The sequence below is a fragment of the Uloborus diversus genome, chromosome 6 (assembly GCF_026930045.1).
Source record: "Uloborus diversus isolate 005 chromosome 6, Udiv.v.3.1, whole genome shotgun sequence".
In the NCBI taxonomy this organism is placed as follows: Eukaryota; Metazoa; Arthropoda; class Arachnida; order Araneae; family Uloboridae; genus Uloborus; species Uloborus diversus.
This window is the reverse complement of record NC_072736.1, coordinates 135,523,751-135,551,365: the sequence shown is the minus strand read 5'-3', so window position 1 is coordinate 135,551,365 and position 27,615 is coordinate 135,523,751. Positions and strand designations below refer to the sequence as shown.

General features: G+C 31.5%; 1 protein-coding gene across 2 annotated transcripts in view; it reads left to right on the top strand.

Moving 5' to 3' along the window:
• The window catches only part of LOC129223778 (beta-hexosaminidase subunit alpha-like), a 36,142-nt gene extending 8,821 nt beyond the window's left edge, over window positions 1–27,321 (top strand). For both annotated transcript variants that reach the window (XM_054858137.1, XM_054858138.1), the window contains exons 3-14: window positions 3,803–4,091; window positions 6,276–6,400; window positions 8,085–8,195; window positions 9,229–9,330; window positions 11,971–12,079; window positions 17,664–17,868; window positions 19,065–19,151; window positions 20,735–20,807; window positions 21,510–21,681; window positions 24,067–24,157; window positions 25,827–25,931; window positions 27,085–27,321. In XM_054858137.1, coding sequence (XP_054714112.1) covers window positions 3,803–4,091; window positions 6,276–6,400; window positions 8,085–8,195; window positions 9,229–9,330; window positions 11,971–12,079; window positions 17,664–17,868; window positions 19,065–19,151; window positions 20,735–20,807; window positions 21,510–21,681; window positions 24,067–24,157; window positions 25,827–25,931; window positions 27,085–27,148 — 1,533 coding nt within the window. In that variant the 3' untranslated portion in view covers window positions 27,149–27,321. The remainder of the gene's footprint in view (window positions 1–3,802; window positions 4,092–6,275; window positions 6,401–8,084; window positions 8,196–9,228; window positions 9,331–11,970; window positions 12,080–17,663; window positions 17,869–19,064; window positions 19,152–20,734; window positions 20,808–21,509; window positions 21,682–24,066; window positions 24,158–25,826; window positions 25,932–27,084) is intronic.
• Window positions 27,322–27,615: the final 294 nt, after the last annotated feature.

Below are 27,615 nucleotides of genomic sequence, written 5' to 3'. Positions count from 1 at the left end.
TTAAAATTTTTATTTGGTAAGGAAACTAATTTTGATATTAAGGCATTTTAATGTGCAAAGATGTTGATGCTTAATGTTTTACAATAATTCTCGACCTTTTTGTGAAATATTTTTTTACTCTCTTCCCCAAAAGCATGGAAGTAGGATATTTATGTTGAAAGAATAGATATTATGATTGTATTGATTATCAGAACAGCATAAATAATTAATCATCCATTGATTAATCACAACAGATATACTTTATTAACCAAAAAGTGGATTTTTTTTTATCGTACAGACACAAAATTAAGCTGTATGTTACGAGGGTTTAAACTACTGGTTCTTTGAATTTTAAAGTAACATAATCAATGTATAAATATGATACTTGCAGTTCCAGTTTGTATAGAATATAAGTTTTTATTATTAAACTGAAATGAAATTTCGAATCGAAAACAATGTAGTATTTAAAAATAAAGCGGCTTTCTTTTCATCCATAAAACTCATGGATTAAAACAAACTTTCTATTTATTTCAAGGATTGAATTCTTCTTTGAAAACTTATAATTATATTTAATCATTTACTTAAAATATAAAATATCGTTTTCAGCATTAATGTTTCACTACACAAAGTGGATTTAAATAAAATTTTGAATGAGTAACGCAATGAAATGCAAAGTAAGATTTTCTGCCTTTTAATAAAATAAAATAAATGTTGTCAAAGTAGCATGTTCATTAAAAATAACACAGCAAAATACGGTGAGTGTTTCAAGTTTTATATTGCAAAATTGTTAAAATATAAGATATTGGATTAGTATAAATATTTTTATGCAACATCAACTCTCTCAACAATATAATGTCCGTGAATAATTGATTGTTTTCTTTTTTAAATGTCAATGAATAAAGGGAGATATTTGTCATATTAACTCACAGAAACATAGAATAAAAGTAATAAATTAGCTTAAGATTTTAAACAAAAGTTTTAAAATACATATAAAGAGATGAATCAATTACTCGTGTTATTGATTTTGTATTGCACATTAATGCATGCTTACAATTCTGTTAAACATGAAATTAATAGTTGCTTGTTTCAAAATGTTGCTTTCGTTTCACTGGCATTTTTCCTGAATTCACTGAACAAGTATTCAGATTACAGATCTGAGATAAATAGAAGCATTGACGATAAAGTTTTAAATTTTAACTGCGCTGAAATAATTTGAACTTTAAATTTTGGCCAAATAAATCGATATTGTTGAAGAAAAGTAAATAAATAAATAAGGAACTGGCCATTTAATAAATACGTGTTTACACGAAAGAGTTACAATAAATACTTTATGAAACACCAAAAATGGCAGAAAAATATCCTGTGAAAATAATCCTAGAAGAAGAAATGAACAAGAACTCACTGTGAAAAAGTAAAAACTCAAGGAATGCAATATTTTCAACTATGATGCGTTGGAAAAAAAAAAAAAAAAACGTGAGTTTGAATACAAACAAATATTAAAAATATATATACAAAAAACATTGAATTATACAGAGATGCACACTGGGGGAGGGGGGAGGGATAAAAGAAGTGAAGTCATCTCTGCCGATTCAATGCAACCAGATTTTACGTTTTTCTTTATTTCGTTTCCCTCTAGGTAAAGGATATAATTTGGTGCCTGATTCTGCATTATTCACTCACTTAACGGCACAGTAAGTAGATGCTAAAATGAACGAAGAAATAAATATACCGATAAATAAATATGAGCAAGAATAGCGAGAACGCAATGTTAAAAGACCGGTAAGCACTCAGATTTTGGGCCCAAGATGTCAAACAATTACCCACGTGATCGGTCACATCCAATAAGAATCGGAAGCGGCACCAGACAATAGGGGAAAACGATGTTGCTACTTCTTCTCCGTTCGAGGGCTTTAGCTGGGCCCAGATCCTGTTGCTGGTCGTCACATTTGTAATTGTTCAACATATTATTTTACACTAAAAATGTACATGATGATGCAAACCTTAAATAAAGCATAAAACAAAATCTGATCTTATTGAAACATTATAATGTATTTTTAAATCTTAAAAATTTATTGAATATTTAAAGAATTTATCCTAATTTTAAGAGTAAGCTGAATGGATTCATCGAGTGTATGCAGTATATTATGTTTATAAATATAAAGTAACTAATATCTGCACGTTATTGAAGATTTTAAAAAAATCAAAAAATCTGATTTGAATTTAAAAAATCAGAATATCTTTATTTTCTTTAAAAAAAGGAGTTTAGAAGAGCATTTTTCTCAATGTTTGGAAAAAAAATCTTTAATAAGAAGAGTTCACAAGGAAATCAGAAAAAAAAAGGTTAGGGGCTATGTTCGTTTTTGTAAAAAAGGAGCTCCTAAAAAGTGGCTCCTTCAGTTGTCTTAGAAGCAGGGTTAGCCGAATTGGACCCAATGGGGTTTTTTGAAAAAACCCATTTAAAAAAACCCATTATTTAGCCCACTTTTGGGTTTTTTTTAAATTTTCTGAGAACTTTTAAAAAAATTAATAAATTTAAATACTTTCACAATTTAAACTTCGTTTTTATTTGTTCTTCACCACAGACAATGAACATAAAAAATGAATTTTGAACTTTAATAGTATTTCTTAACTTTTAACAGCATTAAAAAATACTTCAAAGATTTTAAATAAATGTATTTAACTTTTTTCTTTAATTGGTCAATAAATAACTCAAATTATCTTGACCAAGTCCTGTCACGTCTGATTTTCTCAATATTTGTAGATTGTACAGAGGAAACTACTCTAGTTAAAAGGCTTTCATGTGAATTATTTTCTGCTAACCAACACGTCACAAATCTCGAATTAACACAAAGTATATTTTTTAGAAATAAACAGATTTTTCAAACGGTCGACAGAAAACAGAACAGGTACAGTATTTTCATTATCTTACGAAAAGTTTAATATTTCTTACTCTGTACACATAAATAGAAAAACAGGCAACATAAAATTCAAAGAAATGTCTTGATTAAGCTGGAATTCAGTAAAAAGGGATTTAAACTACTTGAGGGTCTACAGTAGTTTTGCGTAACAAAATGAAATACAATAAAGTAAAATGTAAAAAAAATGTATTAATTAAAAACGAACAATAAATTTTATCACTCGAGAAGTATCTTTGCCTTAACTGTTGGTAATAATGAAAATTAAAAAATCTGAAACTTCACCAATCTTGGGTTTTTTTGTCTTTTATACTTTTCTTCTTAAAACGCTGAATTTTAACTAGTTTTCCAGCTTTTTTTACCCGAAGACAATTTTTGCACTTTGCCCATATACTTACGCTACAATATGCTACAAGTACCCCACATTTTCCCTAGAAAAAGACAAAAAAACCCACATTTCTTTTAAAAAAACCCAACTTTAGTTAGGTTTTTTGGGTTTTATTTTTAAAAAACCCAAAAAACCCTGGGTCCATGGGCTTTTTTAAAAAAAAACCCGGGTTTTGGCCAACCCTGCTTAGAAGTTATTAATACCAGGTCACATTTCAACAGTTTAAAGCTATTTAATACAAAATTAATGTTGTAGGTAAATTTAAACATTTGTGTTAAAATTATTGGCTCAGTTTAAATTTAAAACTGCAGTCATTATAGGATCTAAATTTGTGTAAAATTCTAATTTTTGTTTGAAAAAGCATTAACTAGCTGCAAAGACCTATTGCAACATATACCAGATTATTGCTTCCAATAAATATTTTGCTTTATTTTATATAGAGTTTAATATTATTGAATTTTAAAAATGTTTAAAATAAAAAAAATGTTATTTATTAATTAATGTATTCTGTAATTTTTAGACTGATTTTTCTAAGGAACAAGTTTGGCCACTGCCCCAACAATATGTGATGGGATCTGATTTTTTCATCATCAGACCTGGTAACTTTAAATTCTTATATGGAAGCAAGTGTGATATAATTAAGCAAGCCATTCAGCGTTATCAGAAAATTATATTTCGAGAATGCTCTAAGTCCTCAGTTGATGATAAAAGTAATTTGCATCTGAACAGTAATGTTCAATTATTGAACTTGACTATAAAAGTAGTCGGTCCGTGTGAAAAGTATCCCTACATGAATATGGATGAGCAATGTGAGTATTTGTACGTTTCTATTGTTATAATATTTATTTTTATAACCATCAGTGTAACTTTGAAAAATGCCATTTAACTTAGCCCTACTTCAAACGTTTTAGCATATTTGACTTAGATGTTGTACAGTGGGGGGGGGGGGAGTAAACATTTAGAAATTTTACTTTCTGCTTTACAGTTGCAGTACTTTTATTAAAATAATTTATTTTGTGTCCCATTTCTGACGAATCTCAAAGTTATGATAAATGGTAACTTTGAACTAGGCTAATAATTAATCTCAAATGTGGTAGTAATTTTTATTTCTTAATTTTGGATTGCTCTAAAATACTTTGGGAGTTTTTCTTTCATTTTATACCTTTAAGTACACAACAAACTTCTAAAATATTAGCAAGGTCATTTAAAATAGAGAAATTATTGCTCGAAGTTGCTATGAATAGTTCTATATTTCCTCTTTAATGAACTAAAGTAAAAAGCATTGACATGCTTTTTGCATAAATATATTAAAGTTGATTCTAAAATTGTTGTAACCTTTTTTTTTTCCCCGAATAGGTGTGGAAAACTGTGAAGTGCATTTTAAATTTTTAGATTGAGTAATCTACATTCAAGAGCAAATAATTTGAGTTTTAGGTTGCAACTATCACATTTTGGATCATAAAGATTCCCTGCTTCTAGATATAGATGCTCACTATAAATATTAAGATAAATAACAAGCAAGCATAAACCAAATTATCCATTTACTAAATATTAGTTTACTTTTAGTGTTGGAATGATTTATTTTATGTTGATTTCAGATTAATAATTATATTTAACCTATTCACCATTCTCAACCAGGGCTGGATTTAGGGGAGGGCAGGCAGGGCTACTGCCCCGGGGCCTCCACAACAAAGGGGCCCCCACAGTAAAATTTTTACAAAATATCCTAACTCTCACGGGTCGAAAAATTCGGGTATATACATATATATCAAAATATTTGGATATATATCAATGTATCAGATATTTTCGAAAATATGATGATCTTTTCGAACCCTGATTAGGGGCTTCCACTCCTTCGTTGCCCCGGGGCCTCCACACTTCCAAATCCGGCAATGTCCTCAACTGTCAAATTTTTTTCATAAATAATGCACTAAATGCATTAAAGCCAATGAAGAAGTTTATGTACATGAATTTAGGGCGTTATGTAGAAATGTATGTTTGTTTTCTACAAAAGACATAAAATTAAGAAGAACCTTGTATTTTAAATTTGCATAAAATGAAAATGTGAATATAATTGTTAAAAAATATGAATTGGATATTCAATATTTGACAAAGTATGCTATTTGGTGCATCTCTTTAACTAGTTGAAATTTTTTAGCAAAATCAGGGTTCCCACAAGTCCTTGAAAATCCTTTAAAGTGATTTTAGTGCTGTGTTACAAAGGACCCTTTAAAGTGCTTCATTTTGGACAAAAATTCTTTATTATTTTTACAAGGTGCTTTATTTTTAATTTTTCAAGCAAGTCTTTAAAATTTAAAATTTCTGTCAATATTTTCAATAATCTCTTTCTGTATTATTTCAAATTCCATTGTTGATTTTTTTCCTGATTTTTTTTTCCATTTCAATGAATTAAAGATTGCTTTGTTAATGTTTTCAATTGATTTTTTTTTCTTTTCAAAATTAATGTAAAATACTTTCAAAAAGCTTTCCCTGCTCCCATTTTCTGTTCTTTTTCGCAAAAACTGAAACACAGCAAAGAAGTTGATTTGCTTCGCATGCCTCCCAAAAATTCATTAATTGAACATTTTCAAGCGATTGCATAAATATACTGATTTTTCCTGTCAATTTTTGCAGACTCATGTTGTTGTTTATTCTTGCTCCTTTCCTTTGTATTGATGTAAATTTTAATTGTAATTTGAAGTTTTTAAACTATAACTAACTTTAAAACTTTTAATATTATTCAATCTTTTTCTTTTCTATCATTGTTATACTTGGTTACTTTAAGATTGTAATCACAAATGTGTGGTTATGGGAAATCAAAGTTTTTTGTGTTCAGAGTTTGATTTAGTTTATAAATGTTCTCAATTGTTGAAGTCCCTTGAGTATTTCCATTATTTGGTTTTCAGTAATTTGTGAAACAATGCATAGTTTTGAATTATGAGAAATTTTAAGAAATGTTTAAACTGCTATTTATTATTTTTGTACAATTTTAGATATCTTGAGGATTAATACATCAGACACCATAAACAGTGCTTTATTGTTTAGTACTACTGTATGGGGTGCATTGCGTGGTCTTGAGACATTCAGCCAGCTGGTTTTTAATCTCCAAAAAGGCATTGTGAGCATTTTATTGTTTTAAACAGTCAACATATCATTTAATATGTTTCTTAACTGCATATTTTTCTATAATGAAAATTAGTGTTTGATTTACTTAAATATTAAAAAATGTCTTATTGGTTGGTATTTGGTCGCCTCGGAGCAACAATAGGATATTTTAGCATTATTCTTGGGATTCAATGTCTTGGTGTTGCTCTGAGGTGACCATATGCATATAAAGCTCTTAAAGGTTTGAGAAAAAAAAAGATTATTTCTAAAGTTCAAATTCATGAATATCTGATGAAACTAAATATTAAAAATTTGAATTTCAGATCTAACTACGTTTTTTCTTTTTTGCAAGACTTACTGCACTACATTGTTCATTATAAAACAAATGTCCAGTAAAGAAGCAAAAGCAAACATTTTTGGCAAAATTAGAAAGCAGCATAAAATTCCATCAATATAACAATTTAAACATTTTTTATCTATGATTTTAATATGAAATTATTGCACAAATGGACTAAAATATATACAGTAAAATCCCATTACAATGAACTTCAAGGGACAGATAAAAATAATGGTTGTAATGGATTATTTGTTGTAACAGAATTGTTTTAAAACTTTCTGTATTTTTATAAAAGTGCTAAATTTGCATATCTACTCTACACTCTAATACAATTAAATCTTCAACATTTACCATTACCTTCAATCTGAAATATAATTAAAGTCTTTATTTCTTCTGTAAAAACAAAGAAATATATTAAACACTGATCTGTATTCATTGGTCGTCTTCACAAAAAAGTTATTGTCTTTTCTGCGAGAAATTTGCTCCCAGAGGGTGCCTTTTGTTTTCAGCACAGAAATTGACTATGCATGTCCAGGTACTGGCTTTTGTTGTCTCATATCAGCTTCCGTTTCAGCATGAATGGATTTCCACCTTGAATTGCTCTGTTTGGAATGTTCAAATGGAGTTTTAACGTTACAACTTGTGAAAATCATATTTTAATTTCCGGAAACAGCATTAAGAAAAACATATTCAAACTAACGTTGAGAAAAACATTTTGTCGCAACGATTTTTTAAAGAAATTTGTTTCGTTAAAGGAGATTTTTTATAAATTATGGTATGAGTTCTAAAGAGGGACCGAACGTTTTGTTCATTGTAACGAATATTTTGTTGCATCAGTATTCGTTGTAACAGGATTTCGCTGTACAATCATCATGAAATCAAAGCATGTATTGAAAGTCAAATGGATAAAGTAATAAACAAAATGAAATTCTGATATTACGATGAAGATTCAAACGCAGATTACGATGGAAAATGTTTCTCGACATCCATTGAAACACAAACTTTTAAAAACCCTATAAGAAATTATGAAAAATAAATTGATTGAACTTTATTGTTATAATTATAATTAGTACTGGAAATGTAGCACATTTTCTAATTAGTTTCTTTATTAGATGGCAAAAGTTTAGCATTTGCATATTCTATTATAAGGTATGCATGGCCTATCCAACTTCACCCCATTAGAATGCCTTCTTGATGCATTGCTCTTTGTGTTATAGTTTGTAAATAAATATATTCTCTGAATTGAAGTATATATATATATTTATATATATATATATATATATATATATATATATATATATATATATATATATATATATATATATATATATATATGTGTGTGTGTGTGTATTTCTTTCAGTTTGGAATTTATTCTGGCTCAATCCGTGACTTTCCTCGGTTTCCATATAGAGGATTAATGCTTGATACTTCTCGCCATTTTATTCCTGTACCAGTTTTGTTGAAAAATTTGGTAATTATTTCAGAACTTTCTAACTTTCTTTCTTGTAAAATTCGCAATGAAAATTCAGATTTTCAAAAAACTTTTTTATCTGTATCTCACGGCCAGACTAAGGCAAGTCCAAATAAATAAAATTTGAGGTTATTTCTGCATTGCATGCAGAATCCTATTCAGCATTCAGGCATATCAACGTAAGTCTATAACCAAATTTTTTAAATAATTATTTACCATTTTTATAAGAGTAAAAGTCCCAATCTTTGTATGCACCAGACTAGCATTTTTACTTTCTTACTGGTGATGATGTAACTTACATTTGGCCGAAAGCCTTATTGTGACATCCAGAGACTGCAATCTCGTCTTTGTTATGGACACATCGGTCTGAAACAGTTGACAACCGAGCTGGAGTCAGATGTCATCTGATTAAAGCTTGGGGGAGGGGGAGGGGGACTTACTGCTTATTACCTTAGAGGAGGAATTAAAATGGAGGGAGCAAGTACAATCATTGGTTTAGTAAAAGTTGACCCAAAGACCCCAAGTCATGTGACTCAACAAAGACGAATGGTTGGCACGTTTTGCGTGAAACAAGCGAAAGAACCCTGATTTCTTCCAATGTTTTGCTTTAAAATCTATCACCTCACTTGGGGTCTTGGTTTCATGAATGCAAGTCTTCACTCCTTCCATTTTACCTCTTCTCAATGCTTATTACGTTAGGCTGGCTTGAGGTACATTCATCATAAAATGCTTTAAACTGCACTCTGAAAATACCAGCTTGTTTTTGTATTTATATGAAGTCTTAGGTTTTTTTTTTTTTGTAGCATTAGCAAAGCATGATGTCGTAATTAAAATATTCTAATCTTTATAGTTAGGGTAAGCCTAACCTGACAGCATCATAATGCTGTATTCAGGATCTGCGTAGCCTTCACAATGCTGCCAGGTTAAGCTTGCCCCAACTATAATAATTACTTAAAAAAGCAAGTTATATTTTTATTTCAATCATTTTTTTCAAGTTTCTTTTCTGATTTTCACTAATGCAAACTTTTTATAGGATGCCATGGCTCAAACTAAATTGAATGTTTTCCATTGGCATATTGTTGATGATCAATCTTTTCCCTATGTTAGTAAGAAATTTCCTAATCTTAGTTTGAAGGTGAGTGTTTTTATGAGTTTCTTTATGTTTGAATAAATTGCTATGTAGCATGATGCTCTTTTAATAATGTGTTTTACATTGAAAGCTCTTTCTTTGAGGCTGTCCAGAGATGATATCACACTTTAAGGGAGGAAGGGGGTAGTGAAATTGTGAGTTTGTAACAAGGAGGGGCAGGGCCCAACTAACTCAAAGGGAGGCGCTTGACCCACAATAATTTGGAAGCCCCAAGAAGGCTCGAAAGCGGAATACAGTGGTTGACTTACTGGCTGACCATAGATTACATGAAAAGGCTAATATCCAGTTTATAGGCGGAAATAGACGTGTCTATTAGTTTATAGGGATGTTAGTTGGTTTGTTTCAGATGTGCACTTTTGCCTCTCTATTATTTAGCCTTAGTTTTGTAAAGAAGAAAATTTGCTCTCAGCAGCATTCTTTAATCTAAAGTAATTCGATCTATATTCTCACGGCAAAAATTAATTGATTTATTTATTCACAACGAAGTTTTGAGCTTACCATTTTGCTTTTACGTTCCTGAACGAAATGAAACTATTTTATTTTCTTTTTGTTGTTTCTATGATAACTATTTTTGTTTCCCCTTGTTTTATTTTTGAGAATGCAATAAAAATGAATAAGGCACTAGTGACATTATAAAACGCGTGCATCAAAATCCCATCGTCATTTTCATTTCTCCCCTGCTAGATTCATTCAGATGGAATTGTCTTTACTTGGCAGATTGCCAAATTACATACAATCCATGGTCAAACAGTACAGGTTTATGGAAGATTGGAATGCATTTTTGAAGTCATTTGTATCTATTTTTCGAATAGTTGTAATCCTATGCATAATTCTTCAAGTAATTTGGGGCCCCTTTGGAAAATAGGGCACCAGACCCAGGCCTAGTCGGCCTGTATGATAATGAGGCCCTGGGGAGGGGGTAACAAGAAGTGTGATATGACACATTTTGTGACAATATGCTTGTGAAAAAGTGAAACTTGTGACAAGAGGAGGTAAAGTGAAGTGTGATTTTTTTTTTTTTTTTTTGTGATAAAACAAAGAGGGGGGTCAAATTTGTTGATAGAAAGTATAACATTTATGGACAGCCCCTTACTTATAAATACAAATACAAATGTGACGACCAGCAACAGGCTCTGGGCCCAGCTAGGCTGATCCTGGTCAATTTATTAGTTCTCAATGAAGATCTATGGCCCTCTTAAAACTATCCACCCTCTTGCTCATTACCGCCTCTTCCGGTAAGCTATTCCAAGTGCCCACGACCCTGCTAAAGTAGTAGTTTTTCCTGATTTCCTAGTTAGCCTGAGATTTAAATAGCTTAAAACAATGACCCCTTGTCCTGCTTTCCCCGCAAAAATTTAATCCATTTACATCTTTCATTTTGATAAATTTAAATAACTGAATCATGTCCCCTCTGACTCTCCTTTGCTCCAGGCTATACATGTTAAGCCTATTAAGTCTGGTATCATAATCTAAATCTGAGAGTCTCCTTACTAATTTAGTTACCCTTCTTTGAACCCTTTCCAATACAAAAATATCTTTCTTCAGATAAGGCGACCAAAACTGAACAGCATACTCCAAATGAGGTCTTACTAAACTCCTATATAAAGGCAGAAGAACTTTCTTAGATTTGTTTGAAATAGATCTATTGATGAACCCAAGCATTTTGTTGGCTTTGTTACTAGCAATACTGCACTGTTGACTAAACTTGAAGTCCTGATTTATAAAGACACCCAGATGCATAACATTTTCTGCCTGATTTATGACTGAACCCTGTAAACGATATCTCATACGCTTATTTCCATGACCTAAGTGTAGCACTTGACATTTCCCTACATTAACTGCCATACCCCATTTATCTGCCCACTTAGTAATATGATCTAAATCCTCTTGCAGCTGTTTTACTTGTTCTTCATTTTCGACAATCCCCATAACTTTTACATCGTCAGCAAAACAATTCATGCTTCCAGAAATATTTTCATTGATGTCATTCATAAATATAATAAACAAAAGAGGCCCTAAAACTGATCCCTGAGGAACCCCACTTAAAACATCACTCCAATTAGAATGATTTCCTCTCACAACTACTCTTTGCTTCCTACCAGTAAGCCAATTTCTAACCCAAAGTAAAGTTTTTCCTCCTATTCCAATGTCAGCTAACTTGCTGAGAAGAGCAACATGCGGTACCTTGTCAAAAGCTTTTTGAAAATCAATATAAACAACATCCACACATTTTTTGTTATCTAAAGCTGAGGTAACCTTGTCGTAGAAATGCAATAAATTAGTAGTACAGGATTTACCTTTCCTGAAACCATACTGCAAACTAGTCAACAGACTATTAGTCTCTAAGAACTTCATGATCTTAATTAGAGCTGCAGATGCAAAATGCAGCTGAACATTGGGGGAAAAAATTCCTTTTTACAATTTTCCTCAATAATATAAATTTTTAAATTGTGGAGCTTGTTCACAGCTCATAACATGAGGGTTGAATGCCTGAGTGATTTTTGTTTTCTTTCTTACAACCATATCTAACACATTCGATTTTTTCCTCTATTTTTCTCCTAATAGTAGTGGGGTCGTCTTATACTTGAGTATATAGGGTATTAATTTTACCTTATTTTCTTTCAGGGAGCTTACGACTCTGACACTCACATTTATACTCCTACTGATATATCAGAAGTAATTGAGTATGCTCGTTTAAGAGGAATTAGAGTGTTAGTTGAATATGATACCCCAGGTATTATCACATTAATGTGTTATTATTACTGTCATCATTATTTTTTGATATTACTATTATTTGTTTCAACAAAATCTTGCTTTTTTTTACTATAAGCTGTTTCTGTTAATGCATAATTTTTTTGTGTTGCTGTGTTAATTATGTATTTGGAAAGTTTTCTTCCTGTATAATATCTTAACTATATTGAACTTTAAAGGTAATAATAATTTTATTACATGAATGCTCAAAAGTGGGGCTAATTAGCTGAAAAACTGGGAGTTTTAACAAAATTAATTCAGATGTTCATCAAGTATAATATCTTAACTATGTTGAACTTTAAAGGTAATAATAATTTTATTACTTGAATGCTCAAAAGTGGGGCTAATTGGCTGAAAAACAGGAAGTTTTAACAAAATTAATTCAGATGTTCATTCTGTATAATATCTTAACTATATTGAACTTTAAAGGTAATAATAATTGTATTACATGAATGCTCAAATATGGGGCTAATTAGCTGAAAAACTGGGAGTTTTAACAAAATTAATTCAGATGTTGTGCCTGATAGTTTTCTGGTGTATTAACTTCTTGTTTTTTTTTTTTTTTTTTGTAAATTTATTATTGAGCTCAGATCAATGCTTTAAAAAGAAATATTGTTGCTACCATGTATAAGTATACATAATTTCTTAATAGCTAATTTCCAGTTGTGTTAGTTTCTGTTCTTTTTGTCTTTAATAGAAAGAAAATCAATCTAAACAGTATATTAATTGCATTGTACATTTGAATAATAGACAGTCATGGGACCGGAAGTTTAGTCCATTATTGGGAAGTGTCAGCTATTGAGCTTGAAACATTCAACTATGACCTACAGTTTCATCTTTTGTATTTAAAAACTTATGAAAATTCTGCAAGCTTTGGGCAGACAGTGCATACTGAGCTTTTCATTTCCATCATTTCCCAGAAAAATCTGCTCTTTTGATATCAATTCTTTTAAATGCATTTAAAACACCATACGTTTCACTCCAGGATCCCCATACCTACCAATATTTATGGTTTAACGAGTTGGGTGGGACTAGCTTTAAGACTGTCCCATTTTATGAAAAAAACTTCCTTTACCCAATAGATGGCGCAAAATGTTGCACCCTGGTTGTGACGAAAGCATCATGCTCGTTGTACGTTTTAGCCGCAAACTAGTTTTACAACTGACAGGATTTACGCGACATCCAGAAAAGGGGACAAACCGGAATTTGTGTGGAGGAGATATTGTTCTTCAGAGGAGTCAGTGAGGAATGTCTTTCATTGTTCGAAACACACCCCTCAAGTGCCTTCAGGCATTGACAGCGCGAAGGAATCGGAAAAGCAAACAAAACCGCTGCAGAGAAATGAGATGAGAGCATTTTTGCTTCGATTTGAAGTTTAGATCAGAAATGATTTCGTTATACTAAGGGTTCATCTTTTTAACCGCGGAAACTTCGGTAAATTTATTGCAACATATTTTAGAAATGTCTTCTTTTTGGCTATTAAATCTACTAATAAAAGTTGTCAATCTAATGTTTTTTTTTTTTTTTTTTTAAATATTAATCTTTAGAAGCTTTGTTTCCTTCATGCTGCATTTATAGAAATTGCTAAATAGTAATAGAAAAGACTGGAAAGTTTGTTAAATCAGACTTGGACAGTTTAAAAGAAAATTGTGTTTGAAAGGTCACATTTTTTTAATCTTTACGAGGAATTTTACCTTTTGTTCATGACAAAGGTCCACAAAAATTACCATGGAATTACAGAGAAAACTTGGTGGTACGAATCTTTTAAAATTTTGAAGAAGAAAACATAGTTTTTTACGGCATTTAACAGGGCCCAGTCGTGCCAAGAGGGGGAGGAACAGCCCCCCCCCCCCCCCGAGATCGATCTTAGTTTTCGCCTAACTTGGAAATAGTCGGGGGGCTACGGGGGAAGAAACTGCAAATTGTGATAAAATTATGAAACTCGGCATGCTTGTAGACATTGTATAAACAAAAATTTTACAAAGGGGAGGCATTCCAAAATCCCCCCCCCCCCCCCGGCTGCCATTTCTGGTCCAGAACCAAAAACGGCGATTCTTTTTAAATTTTCGTTATTATAATTTTTTTAATCATTGGTTGTGTCATTCCATGGATGTTTATTACATTTTTTATTATTTAAAACTCCAAAAAAATCTAATTTCAGAAATAACTTCACAAAAAATGGTTTTTTAAAAATAAAATCAATATTTTTAAATTATGAGTTCTCTGAAGTGAATTTTTCCCCCATAACAGAATTACAGTTTTCTGAGTTTGAAGATACATTACATTTGTGTTATATCAAAGTAGGATTCCAGTTATCCAAACTCTAATTGCCCGAACTGTCCAATTATCCGGTCATGATGCCCCTCGTTTTAAATGACTGAGCACGCATAATTGAAACTATTTGAGAAGGGTATAATAGAATAAGGACTTGAAGAAAAAAGAGAGAAAAAAAATTAATTTTCAGACAACATAATTCTAATAGAAAGAAATTTAAAGTTAATTTTAAATTTCTGTTCATTATTATTATCGCTATTGTTGCTGTTTTTAATTCTCCGTCACCCAATTGATCATCAGTAAGCTTTTTCTCATTTTATAATTAAAAAAAACAAAAACATATATATATATATATAAACAAATTCAAGTTTTGGAGCACCGTATCAAAGCTGGTGCTTTTAAAATTAAAGTTTATTAGATCATAGATTTCAACTAACTTTAGTATCGTTACTGAAACTTTGAAGGAGTTGATTTTGTGTGTGCTAGTCAATTAATGGTTAAAATATTTTTTTTCTCAATAAAAGTTGTACTATACACATTCATATCTTTAGCATAAAAATGTTTGTAATTACTTTGGTATAAAGAAAAAAGCTTTAAAACTAGCATTTAACTATGTCATTACTACAGGTAGATCGTGTTTGTTAATTACTGGCGTTGAAGGCATTTTAGATCAATGCATGTAATCGACCAACCTTCAATAACAACCAGCATAAATGGATAGTTATTAAATGCATTTTTTTTCCTTCACTGAGAATAAGCATTGATCAGCATATCTCAGTAAATGAACCTGTAAAATTAAATTTAACCTAGAAAAAGGTGATTCAACATTTTATCTGATAACAATTTGCACCAGTAAGAAAAGTGACTTCCTTGAAAACTTCTAGATGTCTCTGTAAGTATATCGTACGTAACCTTCATAATGGTCAAATCAAAACCTTTGTTACAACTTAGTTCAACTTACTGGCTGATGGTCTGTAACTCGCGGATCACACTATAATACTTCCTGTGCAATTTAAATAAACGCTTATCAATATCATGTTTACTTAATCTGTTACTTTTCCAAGTCTAAAACTTTAAAGTATAAAATTGAGATGAAGATTTACTTAATCCATTTGCACAAATTTGACATTTTTATGCTTGTATTTGCAATTTATTCCCAGAATTTTAAGCTTTGTCTTAAAATTTTGATACATTCAAATATAAAAACCATTAAACGTTACATAATATACGAAGTACCTACTTTCTAAAAAAGTTTCGTGTCTACAAGGTAATGATTTGAGCCTATTACGCGTACGCACACAATATGTAAAAATCTTTACTTTTCAAGTTCAATTTTTTTTTTTTTTTTTGAAAGTTCATATATTATCATACATAATACTTTGCTCTTTGTTATAAAGGGCAAATATATGCACAAAGATGTCACACCTGCGCAAATGGATTGAGCAAGGTTTTTTTAATTAAATAAGAACTATTTTCAGATCATCTTTGTCCTTCGTTAACATTAGAAAATATTAATTACTTCTTGAAAAATAGTTAAAATCGTTGTTGAAATAAAATATCACGAAATTTTAATGATCTCTGTTGCGTCAATTTAGAAAGATATTCATTGCGGATTAGGAAAGATTGTGTGGCGAGCACTCGTAGGCCAACCCTCCAATTCTAGTTCACCCACCTGTTTCTAATAACACGGAAAATACACACGGGGACGTCCTCCCTCCCCCCTTTCTCTTTCCTTGACTACAATCACTGCCGCCTCGAGCCCAAGCTACAAGCACTGACATCCGATACCACTGGCCATCACTTCGGGCACACGCATGGAAAGCCTCACTTTTTCGCAAAAATCTAGTTCATCTGCAAAACTGACTGATGGCGATATTTGTCCGGCGGGATCTCCACGCGATCACGAACAATTGGTTTTAGAGAAAAAAAAATCTAGACTGATTTATGAAGAATATGAAGGAATGAAACTTGTTACAGAAAGTTTATGGTCCATATGGAATCATTTATTAGCATAAAAATGAGAAAAAAGCCGAGCTATTAATAAAATAGACCTTAATTTCACGTATCCTTACTTATTCGAGTTTTTGACGCCATCTATTGGCACTTTAGGCAACTATAAGATTAGTGGACAGAATCGAGTAAGTTTCAGAACACGTGAGCATTGAAAAATTTTTTAATGATATTTACAAAATATTTCAATTGCAATGCGTCTACATTGTTTCTATGGTTCAGAGAAAAAAATCTCGAATCTCTGTGTTTAGATGATTTTTCATGAATGTGTTTAAGAGAAATATTTCATATTTGACAAAAAGTACTTTTTAATATCATTTTGTGATAAATGTAGGTAACTCAGCAGCAATTTACTTCATGCACGTTGTTTTTTACACATTCATCTGATATAGTAAAAAGTTTCATTGCAATCCGGCGATTAGATTTTTTTTGTCGCTGTTCCCAAAGAGTCAAGTTTAGCATGTTTTTCTACCGGAACAGCCTTAAGAGAGCGATTGATCTTGATTGAGGACTGATAAGCTGACTAGGAGTAGCCTAGCTGGTCCCAGAGCCTTTTGCTGGTCGTCACATTTGTATATTTTTATTTGTAACGACAGAGGACTGATTTTTAAAGCTCTCTAAATTCCCAAACAAAGATTTAGTTATCTGATTTCTTTGGTTAGTTTGTAGCCAAATCGTCTCTTTTTTGTCTCCAAACGTTTCATTTTATCTCCCATCTGCCTGAAAAAGTCTTCCCTTCAATGTCTCAAAAGTGTTAACTACTATAATTCGATGGCTGCAACCAGGACCAGATTAAGTCTAGGGCACCAAATTTGCACCTAAAGTTTTTAAAAAGTAGGTTTAGTTTCTGCACTATAGCAAGATAAAAGTATTAAATCTTGGAAAAAGGAAAGAAAACTCATAGAAACGATGTATGGATTCAATTATCGAGCTGTCTACTTTATACTAACAAACAGCTTTATTTTTCCTAAAAGAGACATTTTTTATTTTAGGAAGCAGTTTTAAATGTTTTAAAAAAATGTTTGCAGTCACTTCCAGTTCAAAAATATTATATTACTTCATTATTTTGTGTAAACAGGGAAAGGGGACCAAATATAGCGCTTGTCCTCAAAACTCATAGTTGGGCCATGCCTGCAAGAGCTGCAGTTCTGCTTACTTGGCAACAAAATTCTTCATATAAGTTGATAGTGTACTTGTGTTGCATCTCATAATATTTATACTGTTGAAACTGCTTTTCAGTAATTTTCACCATAACCATTAGTATCTTTTTTTTTTTTTTGTAGGTCATACACTTTCTTGGGGAAAAGGAAGGCCTAAACTTTTGACGCCTTGCTTTTCCTCTGGTCTTCCTAATGGACAGCTTGGACCTATAAATCCCACCAAAAATGAAACATACCAATTTTTAAAAGCTTTCTTTGCTGAAGTCATAAATGTTTTCCCTGATGCATATCTGCATTTAGGAGGCGATGAAGTCAGTTTTGATTGTTGGTTAGTAAGCTTTTGTAATATCATGTTAAAAAAGTATCTTTATGGCATTACTCTTAAACATGAAAGTTGATTACGATCATAGTTTATTTTTTCTGCATGTATATTGTGTTTAAACTTTTCTGCAATATAAATCTTTGCAAACATCAAGTCTTTAGCCAGTTTAACTCTTTTATAATGTAAATACAGGAAAGTTTCTTTTTTAATTGGCGAGCCTGTCATTGTGAAAGTATGATGGTTTTTAACACTAGAATTACAGAGGTCTTTGTATATGTAAAATTACGGCAGGTATCATTTTGACCCCCGAGAAGAAATCTGCATAGTTCCCCAGATAATTGTATATGTTTGGAAAAATTAGCTTAAAATAACCATATTTAAATTAAATGCAGTTTTTTTAAAGTATGTAAAGATTTCATGAATGCATAATAAATTATTTTTAAAAAAATTTATATACCGTTAAAATAACCAGCGCTGTTTCAGTTGCATTTCAGAAACTAGCAGCTAAAGCTCCTTTTTGCGTGCAAAAACATTATGAAAGAATGTGCTGCTTCAAATTCTTTCAATGTTATGTTCTAAGAGGCATTTTCGAATTGGTGCTCTGTTTCAACATCAGCAAATGCAGTTTCATTTCTTTTTTTCTCAAAAGGGTCAAAATGACACGTGCCTACATTTTAGGTACCATCCCTTTAGTTCGGGTTTAAAAAATAGAATCTTCTTGAAAACTTTATATTATTGCACAGCACGATTATTTAGGAAAAGTCATGGAAAGATTAAGCTTTACAGAGGAACAATAAGCAAAAAACAGTTTGCTTGTTGCCCAAATTATCCCTTCCATAATTCTAATGTTAATGCATATTTTTTGTAATTTGTGTGTGATTTTTTTTTTCAAATTAAACTTGCTACTCTTATATTGGTATTTTACTTTTATCTGTGTGTCATAATTCACTAGCTTATATTATGCTAAAAGTATCATTATTTGTTTGGCTACAATATTCATCAAAAATTTTACCCTAAAAATTAAATATATATATATATATATATATATATATTCTGGACACACCCATGTGTATATGTATTTATGCTCTTCATTTGAAAGTTTTTTTTCTTTTTCTAAACAAATTCTACATAATTTTGAAAGTTCTATGTGCGAGAAAAAGAATTATGTAATCACTGCTTGTATCTTTTTTTTTTCAATGAAGGGCTTCAAATCCAGACATTCAAGCTTTTATGGCAGAAAAGAAATTTGGTGACAATTATGCTCTCTTGGAGGGTTATTATATTTCTAAGTAAGATTTTTCCATTCAAGTCTATTTTTTTATGCAAAAAAAAAATAATAATAATTTGATTTTATCACATTTGGCTAGAGGTAGTTGTATTTTTTGTACTTTAGCATTTTGAATCAACTGTTCTTGAAATATTGATATGAAGAAAAATAAACGCGTATGTTTGAAAGGAATAAATATCAAACTTTTAAATGAATCGGTTTTTGGTGAAAGAGCGTAAGTCAACTTACAGACAAAGTTGCCTTGCGCTTTCGCAAAAAGCGATTCAAATATTGCTTTCATATATTTTATTTACATGAAAGACAAAATTTAAATCAAAATATGATTAGACCATCCTTTTTAAAACAATTTTACTATTATTATAGTGCTTTAGTTGGTGTAAACATGTAGGCAACCACAAAATGCATTTTGACTGTTCTCAAATATATTTTGATAAGTTTTGTCATGACATGTGTACGTATGTGTGTGCATATATATGTAAGTAAGTACTTTACACAACACAGAAATGATTAGTCATAGAAGGTTAAAATTTCATATATTTGACTCATACGCCATTAATTTGTGCACTTCTCTTGTTGGTTGCAATCCGATATCCCAAACTGGCTGTTAATTCCTTCTTTGTGGCAAAATAATGCTGATTTTAAGTCCTTTTTCATAAGTCATTTTCTTCAAGACATCAATTAAACAATCTCTAGTTGTCAATAAATACTTTCTGCCGCCTATCAATACCTTTTTTATTACTGTAACTAAAGAAGTTTTACAGTTGCAAAAGATTTAGATTTTCATATTTTAATGCAAATAATTTTTTAGCTATTAAAACTATAGCATAAAATATTAAAAAAGCCCCTTCGGTTTAACAGAACTTTGGACTCTTGAGACTCAGATTTTCGAGACTCTGCTGTACTGGATGGGACTCGAATAAACTGAGCAAATTCAGTGTTTTTACTTCCTTTATTGAAAGTATTGTATTCGCAAACAAATTTTCCCCTAAATTGCGGCCTAATTTTCCATTTTACTCATCCCCAAATGAATGTTGAGTGTTTTTTTTTTCGACCCTGCCGCATGTGCCTAAGAACGTATGGACATTAGAGATGAGATGGGCTCAGCCCGGGCCCGAAGCGGGCTCATGCTCTAGAACTGAAAATAGGTTTCAGGCTAGGGCTCAAGCACAGATATTCAATCACCAATCTCCATACAAATTTAAAGCAAATAAACATTTTCCTTCTGTGAGAAAATGAAAGGAACATTTAAATCAGTTCAATCAATGTCAAATTAACCCCCCCCCCCCTCTGTAAACGTTTTTTTGCATCGGTTCATGACGAACTAGAGGTGAAAATATTTAAAGTGTTTCCTTGCTTACTCCAAGGCACTATTATCATAAAATTTTGTGTAAAAAGAAGTCATGTGATGCACATATCAGTTCGTTTAATATGAAAATATAGTGACTGTAGCTGGCAAGATATTTATTGGTATTGATTGAATCATCTATAGATTTCACTAATAATTCAGGGATTTTTTTTATCAAAATATAGAATTAAATACGTTGATTGAATTAAAAACATCTGTTATTTAATTTTTTATTTCAGGTTGCTTAATATAATAAAGTCACTTAATAAAAGTTACATTGTCTGGCAAGAAGTTTTTGACAATCAAGTAAAGGTAGGCAATTTTATTTCAATCCTAAAGTATAAAATTCTGTTTCTAATTATTTTGAATGTGTTCAATAATGTATGTAAGCATGATTTATGGAGAGAAAAAAATAATTTATCTTTCACACGTTTTTGTAAACAATAATTTATATGAAACTTCATTTTCTTGTTCTGTTTGTTAGTAGGAGAAATTTGTTTACATATTTGCTTCTCATTACAAGAATATTTCTATGTAATTTCTATACCATTAGAAGTTAAATGGGCGTTTTTTTTAAAAATTACTAAACATATCTCTTACCCTACAAAGTTATTCAGTATTTTTTCTCATTGCCTAATATACATCCAAGCAGTTTCAGTGTTTTTTTGCCTGTTGATTTACCCATTGAGTGGGGAAGGGGGGTCATTTTTCAGCCCCTTAAAACTTGACCCCCCCTCCAATAGTATTCTGTATCCTCCTCTGAAGGCATCCGCCCACTTTTTAACATTTTAGCACTATCAGTTTTGATTTCATCAACTTATGCTCGTATCCAAGTAATCCTCTCCTCTTTTTGCAAAACTACACCACTGACTTAAACTGAAGTTTTTTTTATAAACTTGTTAAAGAAATCTGGGAAATCAATTCCTATTTAAATAACAATCATATGCTTTTTATTTTAAAACCATACATTTTTAAAATTTAGCAAATTATTTGGTTCATTTCTTTGCTTTAAAGATAAAGCCTGACACAATAGTTCACATCTGGAAAAATGGCTACAAATCCGAGCTAACCAATGTCACACTTGCTGGGTATAATGCAATACTTTCTGCCTGTTGGTACTTGAGTGACATTGCCTATGGAAATGACTGGATCTCATATTACTCCTGTGAGCCACATGATTTTTCAGGTAAATCAAGCCTGATATCTTTATTCAAATTATTATTTTAACTCACTAATTTAATTTTTGGAAGACATTTGCTTTTATATAAATATTATTTAATGAATACACAATAATATTGGACAATGTTATTGTTATTGTTTCTTTATTTGTTTATTTTTGGACTAGTAGTTGTTGCTTTAATGCTTTTTAACGTACCAGTATGCTTTTGGTATTAGAAACCGAAATGGAGCAACCAGAAAGGATTGTGATCAGGAACTTAACACTACTTGGGATTCTTTATTTTTCCCAAATTCAGAGTATTTGGGTTTGAAATATTGAGAAAAACTTTTGGTATTAGAAACCTAAATGGAGCAACCAGAAGGGATTGTGATCAGGAACTTAACACTACTTGGGAGTCTTTATTTTTCCCAAATTCAGAGTATTTGGGTTTGAAATATTGAGTAAAACATCTTTTTTATTTAATAAATTGTTTTGTTATCTGTATTATTTAACCCTGTGTGTTTCACTGTTTGTCTGGATCTCTCTTAAATACTTATGGTTCATTCAAATTTGAGACTTGTATTGTTGGATGAAAAATATCTCAGGGAAGCCATTTCACTCAGTCTCATAGAATGTTGAGTATGTCTGTGTCCATATGTTTGGTATGAAGAACTTTTTATAGGATTTGTGCTTTTTCCCCCTAAGAATATGTTTCAGCATGAGGTGTGACAAAGGGAGGGAGGAGGGTAAGGTGAAGTGCCCCTCTGTGACAAAAAGGAGGAGGGGTGGCTGACAAGAAGGAGGATGGGGTCAAAATGTTGGAAATGGTCAAAATGTTATTCTTCTTGAATTGATAGTGGGTGGTGACAAATACTAGTTTGGAACTTACATTTTTGTTTCGAATGTTTATTTCTCAACACATTTTGTTAAAAACTTTAGTGCATAAAAGTGGATTTTTCATTAATCTAGCTAACCATTTTGAACGGAAAACCTATACATTCAAAGCAATGACTCAAATGAGAATTGAAGGAAATTACGTGATCTTTCCTCAAAGTATTCAAAAATGTAATAGAAACTAATTCATTACATTTTTGAACTAATTTGATACTTATTTCATTCCAAAAGTTTCTCTTAAGTCAGAACTTGCATGGAGTCAAAAACGACCCCATTCTCAGAAAACCGCCTTGTTGAAGGGAGTCTAATAGGGGTACAAACAATTCCAAAAACACTTATACAACAACTATGGACACAAAGTCTGCTACTAAACAAATTGAGTCGCCATTTGGTTCATAAAAATAAATGTAATTGGGGTTGTTTTTGACTGTGTATGAGCTCTTAGAGATTAATTAACTAAAAAGTTCAAAATTGTTCTGTTTTCATTCTGTTTCTGCCCTCCACTTTTGAAATTTCATAGTATGACAACTGTCTACTTAAAAAAATAAGATAAAGCGAAAACTTTTAGCTAGGAATTTTGATCACCTTCAAAAGATTTAGTATTGTCCAATTCCTACTATTAGCTCATAATCATCATATATTTGTTTACATATCTTGTTCAACTCTTGCAACTCAATTTTCATCCACTTCCTGTGATTGGATTCTTTAGAAATTCAGAATGCGACCTCAGACCCGATGACAATGCAATATTCTATACTCAAATTATTTAGTTGATTATTAATTGTTAGTTTATTCCAATTTTAATCAAAATTTTTTTGCGTAAATTCTCTTATATGGGGACGAAAAATGCTCGCTAAAACTAGTGCTATCACCAGCTTTAGCAATATAAATATGGTTTTCATGCATGGGGGTGCAAATTTGACCTAAGTAGGGAAAAAATATTTCATACATTACTTGGTTTTAGTAAGGAATTCATACATGGTAGTGCAAATAATCATGTTTGTAATATCTGAAATGTAGCGCAAAACATTTTTTGATTCCAGCGTTTGGCACACAGTATTAATCTTTTAAAAAATAAATAAATAGATAAATGTCAGTGAGTAGCTAATTTCAAATATCCCATCCCCCCTCCAAAATATTTTAAAATGTGTATAATAAATTATTCCACGTCTACTGAAGCAAACTTAGTTGTATTGCATTCATATTTCTAGATTAAAGGTTTTGGATCATTTGCATTTTTTTTTTCTTCCAGATGGGTGCAAACATTTTAAAAATTCATTTCTCTTTAAGTTCATTTGGTCAACAAATGCTCAATAATGATTTAATATGAAAGATATATAGTTTTCATTTGTTGTGTTTTAATACATTCCATTAATTTTTCTACACAACTGTGTAGTGTAGTACATATTCTAAATTTACAAGAAAAATTACTTCTATTACACTAATATTATTACACTAATATTTCAAGTAAAACTGCCAGTGAATTTATTTTTAGAATAATTATAATTTTTTCCCTAGGTACTGAAAAACAGAAACGTTTAGTCATTGGAGGAGAAGCCTGCATGTGGGGTGAATATGTTGACGGTACAAACGTAATTACCAGAACTTGGTATGATTAAGTTTTTTGCTCTACTAGTCAAAATATTGAGAAAATCACTTTATTATTGTTTCAAATGTCATTTCTAATGTAAGCTGTTGATTTTTTTTTTAAATAGATTTCCCCCCCCCCCTCGCTTTTAATATGAGAAAAAAAAAAGCTCTCTCTCTGAACATATATAGAAATATATGTGTGTGCACGGCCGGATTTAGGGGAGGGCAGGCGGGGCTACTGCCCCTGGGCCTCCACAACAAAGGGGCCCCCACAATAATATTTTTACAAAATATCCTAACTTTCACGGGTCGAAAATATCGGATATTTTCGAAAATATGATGATCTTTTCGAACCCTAGTTAGGGGCCTCCACTCCTTCGTTGCCCCGGGGCCTCCGCACTTCCAAATCCGGCCCTGTGTGTGTGTGTGTATATTTTATCTTCGCATTCTTGAGTTATTGAATTTTGTTTGAATTTCAGTCTGCTCGTATATCAGCAAAGAGGTCAAACTCCAATTTAAATTAGTTTTTGCTTTCAGTGTTACATAATTAAAATATGAACTAAGAGGGAATACTTATACTCTCTTTGAATACTTGATAATTTAAACTAAAATGCTGCATTAAAAAAGCAAAAACACTTGTGTATGTAAAATTTAAAGTAATACTTTAGCTTTCTTTTAATCAAAATTTCTAGCCAAAAGTTTAAAATAAACATGCAATTAAAAATTTGTTGGTATGAGCAAATGAATGCTGAAACTCACATATAAATGCTGCATTAAAAATGCAAAAACGCTTGTGTATGTAAAATTTAAAGTAATACGTTGACTTTCAAATATAAATACAAATACAAAAGTGACGACCAGCAACAGGCTCTGGGCCCAGCTAGACTGGTCCTAGTCAATTTACAATCCCCAGTGAAGATTAATGGCCCTCTTAAAACTGTCTACTCCCTTGCTCATTACCACCTCTTCCGGTAAGCTGTTCCAAGGTTCCACTACCCTGCTATAATAATAATTTTTCCTAATATCCCTGTTAGCCTCAGATTTAAATAGCTTAAAACAATGACCCCTTGTCCTGTTTTCAGTGCTAAACTTCAGCCCGTAACATCTTTCGTTTTAATAAATTTAAACAGCTGAATCATGTCCCCTCGGTCTCTTCTTTGCTCAAGACTGTACATTTTAAGCCTTCTAAGCTTGGAATCATAATCTAAGTGGGAAAGTCCACTTATTAACCTTGTAGCTCGCCTTTGAACCCTTTCCAATACATTAATGTCTTTCTTAAGATAAGGAGACCAAAACTGAACAGCATACTCCAAATGGGGTCTTACCATTACCAATGGGGTTTTCTTTTGATAAAAATTTCTAGCCAAAAGTTTAAAATAATTATGCAATTAAAAATTAATTAGTATGAGCAAATGAATGATGAAACTCACATATAAATTAATCCAACGAGGAAAGTATGATACATTCATTTTTGGCCATCATCTGCCCATATTTTGCGATAATTTGAAGTGGATGTGCAGTATAAAGATTGTTACATTTATAGAGGTTCTTATTCTTTTTTAAAACCATATTTTAAATTTCTCATTCACAGCTTTACTGCTCTTTTGGAAATTTGCAAAACTTAATTAACAGAAAAATCCTATTTCAAATTTTATTAACTAATCTTAAGTCTGTAATTATTTATCTAGGCCAAGAGCTGCTGCTGTTGCTGAAAAGCTGTGGAGTAGTCAGTCCGTTGCCAATTCTACACAAGCGATGCCAAGACTTGAAAAACTTCGTTGCAATATGATCAAGTAACTATATTATTTACTAGCTGAATTTGGTGAACATTGTCTTTATACATGGTCATATATTATACTAAACTAAGGGGTACCCTCCTGGGAGTGTTATGGCACAAACTGTGGCGTTGAAATTTTTATGAGGGTTGGGGGTTGAGGGTTATTTTTCTCTTTGGGTAGGTGGGCTCACTCTTAGGGGAGCTTTGTGGTATTTGGAGGGGAGGTATGCCCTTGCTTTTGGGGATGATGACACTCTTGTTAAACTAACTACCTTCACAAAACATAACTGCTCTCTTGTGTTTCCTTTTTTGGAATTAAAAAATGCATAGCTACTTACACAATATAGAAAAGTTCTTCAATGTCAGAAACTTCAGGAGATTCTGAACCTTACCAGAAACTTAATAATAATCCCTTGACAAAACTCACACACCTCAGTCCCATTTACGTTACAAATCATATAGTTATAAAAAATAGTTTTGATATATGGGTGTATAAATTGTTTCCTCAGCATGTAAAACCCAGGCCTGATTGATCATTGTGCTCATGAGGCCTGGCCTAGGGGCACTCACACTGGGGGACACCCAAAATTATAGACCATGTAGAAAATTATAATTATTGCATAATATGATCTACCAGGGCTACTAGTACTATCTCTTGCCCCAAGACAGAAGAAAGGTTCACCTACCATTTGTACTGGATATCTTTTATTTTTAAATTTTGTCATTAACATCCATTTGCTTCTCAGTACCTCATTTATAGATGTTGGATGTTAAAAGTAGCTTGTATTTTTAAAAAGTCAAAAGACTGGCTTTTTTCCGAAAGTTAGTCTTTTTATTTAAAAAGAAAAAAAGTCGGAAAGGGGAGGGGGGTTTGCAGCCCTGCAGATGCATGTGATGCTCTCCAAGAAAGCAAAACTAGGAAAGGCAATGACTTTCTTTGGCATTCCTTCAGAAACTTTTCATGTTGCAAGCAGTAAACAATTTGTTTGTAAAGCAAATTGCACGATTGAGCAATGGCAACACTGCAATGAAGAAAAATTTAAACATTTCAATTATTGTCAGAATTTTAGATTTACATAAACAGAATCTGCAAGAAATGAAATCAAAGTTGCAATAAATATTTTAGAAAAATATAAAATCCTGTTAAATGTCTTAATTTTTCTTTTTAGAAATGGATTAAAAGTCGAGCCTGTCAATGGACCAGGTTATTGCCAGTGTGATTTTGTTGTATGAAATAAACAATAGGAAGAAAATGGTATTAATTACAAGACGCTTCTGATGTCTTGTGGAAAGTTAAAAAATCCTACTGAGAAACCAAAGGATATATTTTATACAAATTATTGTTTTACTCTTGTTAAGTAATCAGTATATGTGCAATGTTTTTTATACATATTTAATAAATATTTATACAGGAAATGTGTTTAATTTTACTTTTATGATTCTTAAATGTAATGATATGGTAAGTCTTCATTTATCCGGACCCTATTAAACTGAGCTTCCCTTAATGCACACGGCCATTTAGACCAGTCAGTCATTTAAAATTTTTTCCTGGGGGAAGGGGGAGTAAAAAGGTCAAAGTATACTCAATGCAGAGTGTATCCAAAAAAAAAAACCACGCCCACATGTATGGAAATACATTGATTTCTCAAAGCCAGGGGAGGGGTCAATTGCCCCCTTCTGACCCACCTAAATTTAGATGT